The sequence below is a fragment of the Nanorana parkeri genome, unplaced genomic scaffold (genome assembly GCF_000935625.1).
Source record: "Nanorana parkeri isolate BGI_ZX_2015 unplaced genomic scaffold, ASM93562v1 scaffold2441, whole genome shotgun sequence".
Classification (NCBI taxonomy): Eukaryota; Metazoa; Chordata; class Amphibia; order Anura; family Dicroglossidae; genus Nanorana; species Nanorana parkeri.
This window is the reverse complement of record NW_017308709.1, coordinates 94,049-98,893: the sequence shown is the minus strand read 5'-3', so window position 1 is coordinate 98,893 and position 4,845 is coordinate 94,049. Positions and strand designations below refer to the sequence as shown.

At 44.4% G+C, this 4,845-nt stretch overlaps 1 protein-coding gene across 2 annotated transcripts in view; it reads left to right on the top strand.

The window, feature by feature from the left end:
* CCT5 (chaperonin containing TCP1 subunit 5) overlaps positions 1-4,845 on the top strand; it is a 76,882-nt gene that overhangs the window by 58,290 nt on the left and 13,747 nt on the right. For both annotated transcript variants that reach the window (XM_018573588.1, XM_018573587.1), the window contains one exon: positions 2,545-2,682. In XM_018573588.1, the coding sequence (XP_018429090.1) occupies positions 2,545-2,682 (138 nt within the window). The remainder of the gene's footprint in view (positions 1-2,544; positions 2,683-4,845) is intronic.

Here is a 4,845-nt window from a genome sequence, read left to right as displayed (position 1 = left end):
GCGCCCATCTGCATGTGAATAAACGTGCAGTGTTTTCAACTGCGATCGTGTGCAACCGCACGGGCAGGGTGATATTGCAGCAGGAAAACGCGCAATTTGCCTGGCACGACTGGGGTGCCATTAGAAAATAATGGCACCCCATTGGCAGTGGTGTGCGATCCGTGACTGCCCGGTCATCGTGCACGAAACCGAGAGGATGGCTTGGTGGTCACGGAATCGCACACCACCGCCGATCGTGCTGTCAGTGCCATTATTTTCTAGTGACACCCCAGTCGTGCCAGGCAGATTGCGCGTTTTCCTGCTGCAATACCGCCCGGGCGATCCGACATGATCACGGTGCATGTTGTGAAAAAAATAGGTACATCTACCTTTTTTTCAGCGATCGCATGTCCCGGGAAACCCCAAGTCTGCACCAACCCTTAAGAGTAAATTTACTTTCCTAAGTAATTTGGGAAAATGGAATTACCCGCACAAATCTCCCTCCCACTATACTTACCTTTCGGCGAACGGTCCTTCCTGTCCACCAGTACGGGTCTACTATCTGTACCTGTTCCATGTATTATGAATTTCGCTCGCAAATTGCAAGCACTCGTTGGTCAACACGGTCACCTGACCGCACTGATCATGAGAAGCGCTTCTTAGCACTGCTAAATACGGTTTTGGTTAAAAAAAATGTTTTTGTATCAGGACAAGTAGATTCGGCACCCGCTTTAGTCCTTGGATACGTTTTTTCAAAAATTTCCACACCCCTGTGCTTTTTCCCCAGTTAACTTTTTTTTTTTATTTATTATTTTAGAAGCCTTGCACTGCTAAAAAAAATGCAATAAAATACTTGGTCCTTTTATTTTGAAAAACCTTGCATGCCTAGGATTTCAGACATTTTTTTTTTTGTACTTCTCAGCCTTAAATTGAAAGCTGACATTTTTATTTTATTTTTTCCTCTAAAAGCTAATAGTGGTCACCAGGTTAGACAGGTTACATACAATGTCACTATCACGACGTGTCACTAAGGCCCCATTCACACTGAGCGATTTTATCGCGCATATTTCCACGCGATATCGCTCTATGTAGCTTCTCCAATCCATTTCAATGGAGCTGTTCGCATCTCGCCGCTCAATATCGCTTGTAGCTTGTCGCTCCTACATGACCCTTTTTTCTGCGGATTTCGAGCGATTTTTCTCCTGATTGCCCAATAGGAAAAAGTTGCGCGCCAAGTCGCGCAGTATCGCACATATAAAATCGCGCTGAGAATCGCGTGATTTTCATGTCGCTCAGTGTGACTGGGGCCTTAGTGACAGTGACATACTTTGAACATTGCTGTCATGAGGGGGTTACATTTAAAAAATGAACCCCTTAGGGTGAAAAACATCTGCTCAGCTGCAGATTTTCATTGTGAGGGGATAAGGTTTATAATGCTAGTATAAAACTAAATGATTTTTACTTTTTCATATTTTAACTTCTCTAGCGGTCAGTTATTGCTGACAGGGAAAGAAGGGGGGAACGATATGACAAGCCAGTGGTTATAACTCGGATGTCACTAAAGACTTCTGATCCGTTGTAGCTGGTTGCCACAACAATCAGATGCCTGAGACAGGCAGCTTTTGGCTTTTTCTGAACGCTTCTATGCTGAAGTATTCAGCAAAATGCCGATGCACATCAGGATTTTCTAATCCCTATGTGTACGGCTGCCTAACAGTGATAGGAAGTGCTGTTCACTCTGCACTCCTATCACTGTCGGACACAGTGATCGGGTGTCTGAAACTGGTTAAATCTTTCATTAATATATGCCTCGTTAGTGAGGCATCCATTAATGAATGGTAACCGCTGATCTCAGTGGTTACCGGAATTCCGGAGTCCTAAATAGCAATCATTTGGGCACTTAGTGATGGGGACGTACAGTGTATGTCTCCCATCGCTAAGGGGTTAAATGGTTTGTATTTGTTTTTGCCAGTCTGTCAGGAAGATAGCTAAGCCAGGTTAGTGACCTTTCATTTCTCTAAAGGATGTGTTTAACCTGTTGACTTGACGGCACTGTGCATTGTTTAGAGCTTACTCTCCTTTTCCAAGTGTAAGCGTTGCATTGCATATAAGGCCAGTGTTAAGACAGACTTTTAAAAAATCAAAATCCATTTGTATATAAAGCTGCTAGGAAAAATGCAGGTGCATACTGTTTCAGCAGGAAAAGCAAGACTTTGAGAGGATAGGTAGAGAGAGCTACAAGAAACTTGTGGGAAAAGATGGTCATACACTGATTTACATTAATTTGAGAGACATTCTACTCCTTTTTTTTTTTTAATCTTTTTTTTTTCTGTTTGGTTTTGACTGTAGTAATAAAAAACAATCAATTTGACCCCACAAAGTTTTAGAAAATGAAACAAATTCCTCAAACAAATTTCTACTGGTGTATGACCAGCTTTACTTATGCTGGTAGCGAGTTCCAGTTTTGACTTTCCATTTAAATTTTACTCTGCTGGTAGTAAATTGCAAACTGCTCTTAAGAAATGCTTGTATTTTTTTATGACCTATTTTTTCCTTCATTTACAGATCATTGAAGAAGCGAAGCGCTCCCTTCATGATGCTCTGTGTGTCATCCGTAATTTAGTACGAGATAATCGAATTGTTTATGGTGGTGGGGCAGCAGAGATATCATGTGCACTTGCAGTTAGCCAAGCTGCTAATACGGTACGTTTTCTTGCTGGCTACGGAATAATTTTTTTGTTTTACAAAACGAACATTTCTTGATCATATAGTGCAGGACACAAGCAATTCAGAGATGACTGGGTAATATGTTATCACCAGGTGATTGGACACTGGCCAGAGCTGTGAGGACCCTTGTATAACCCCACACCCTCCAGCAAATTCTTGGTTTTTTGCTAGTGTCCCTAGGCAATGGACATCCCCTCTCTACTGAGGGATTTGTGTGGTAGTTAATTACCTTCTTTCTTGATGATTCTTCTGCAATGGCAGCTACCCTGCAGCTTCTGGATCGGTACCGCACGGTTGTGGCTCTGCCCACCTTGGTGCAACGCGTTGGGGTTAGCTGCTGGGTGCCTGTACAGGGCAGTGCTGTACGCATAGGGTTTGACCCATCCCTTGAAGACCCCCTCTTGGAGGAGAGGGTAGGCTTTTCCGAAGCGAGGCCTCTGCGGATGTCAGTTTTTGGCCCTCTATCTGTCCCCAAAAAATGTTAACATATATTGCAAGGCTGTAGTCCGGTCATGCTGACTGGTGACATTTTTGACTGACTGGTGAGACACCATCAAATTTTTCAAGCCCTGTACATATATGTATGTGTGTGTATATACAGTATCTCACAGAAGTGAGTACACCCTCACATTTTTGTAAATATTGTATTTTATAATTTTCATGTGACGACACAGAAGAAATTACACTTTACTACTATGTAAAGTAGTGGTACAGCTTGTATATCAGTGTACATTTGCTGTTCCCTCAAAATAACTCCACACACAGCCATTTAATGTCTAAACTGCTGGCAACAAAGGTGAGTACACCCCAAAGTGAAAATGTCCCAATTGGGCCCAATTAGCCATTGTCCCTCCCCGGTGTCATATGGCTCGTTAGTGTTACAAGGTCTCGGGTGGGAATGGGGAGCAGGTGTGTTAAATTTGTGTTTATCGCTCGCTCTCTCTCTCTCTCTCTCTCATACTGGTCACTGGAAGTTCAACATGGCACCTCATGGCAAAGAACTCTCTGGGGATCAGAAAAAAAGAATTGTTGCTCTACATAAAGATGTCCTAGGCTATAAGAAGATTGCCAAGACCCTAAAACTGAGCTGAAGCATAGTGGCCAAGACCATACGGCGGTTTAACAGGACAGGTTCCACTCAGAACATGCCTCACCATGGTCGACCAAAGAAGTTGAGTGCACATGCTCGGCTTCATATCCAGCGGTTGTCTTTGGGAAATGGACGTATGAGTGCTGCCAGCATTGCTGCAGAGGTTGAAGGGGTGGGGGGTCAGCCTGTCAGTGCTCAGACCATTCGCCGCACACTGCATCAAATTGTGTAGCTGTCATCCCAGAAAGCAGCCTCTTCTAAAGATGATGCACAAGAAAGCCCCCAAACAGTTTGCTGAAGACAAACGGACTAAGGACATGGATTACTGGAACCATGTCCTGTGGTCTGATGAGACCAAGATGAACTGGTTCAGATGGTGTCAAGCCTGTGTGGCGGCAACGAGTTGGGGAGTACAAAGACAAGCGTGTCTTGCCTACAGTTAAGCATGGTGGTGGGAGTGTCATGGTCTGGGGCTGCATGAATGCTGTCGGAACTGGGGAGTTGCAGTTAATTGAGGGAACCATGAATGCCAACATGTACTGTGACATACTGAAGCAGAGCATGATATCTTCCCTTCGGAGACTGGGCCGCAGGGCAGTATTCAAACATAACGACCCCAAACACACCTCCAAGACTATCACTGCCTTGCTAAAGAAGCTGAGGGTAAAGGTGATGGACTGGCCAAGCATGTCTCCAGACCTAAACCCTATTGACCATCTGTGGGGCATCCTCAAATGGAAGGTGGTCTCTAACCTCCACCAGCTCCGTGATGTCGTCATGGAGGAGTGGAAGAGGACTCCTGTGGCAACCTGTGAAGCTCTGGTGAACTCCATGCCTAAGAGGGTTAAGGCAGTGCTGGTCAATAATGGTGGCCACACCAAATATTGACACTTTGGGCCCAATTTGGACATTTTTCACTTGGGGTTGTACTCACTTTTGTTGCCAGCAGTTTAGACATTAATGGCTGTGTGTTGAGTTATTTTGCGGGGACATCAAATGTACACTGATATACAAGCTGTACACTCACTACTTTGCGTTGGCAAAGTGTA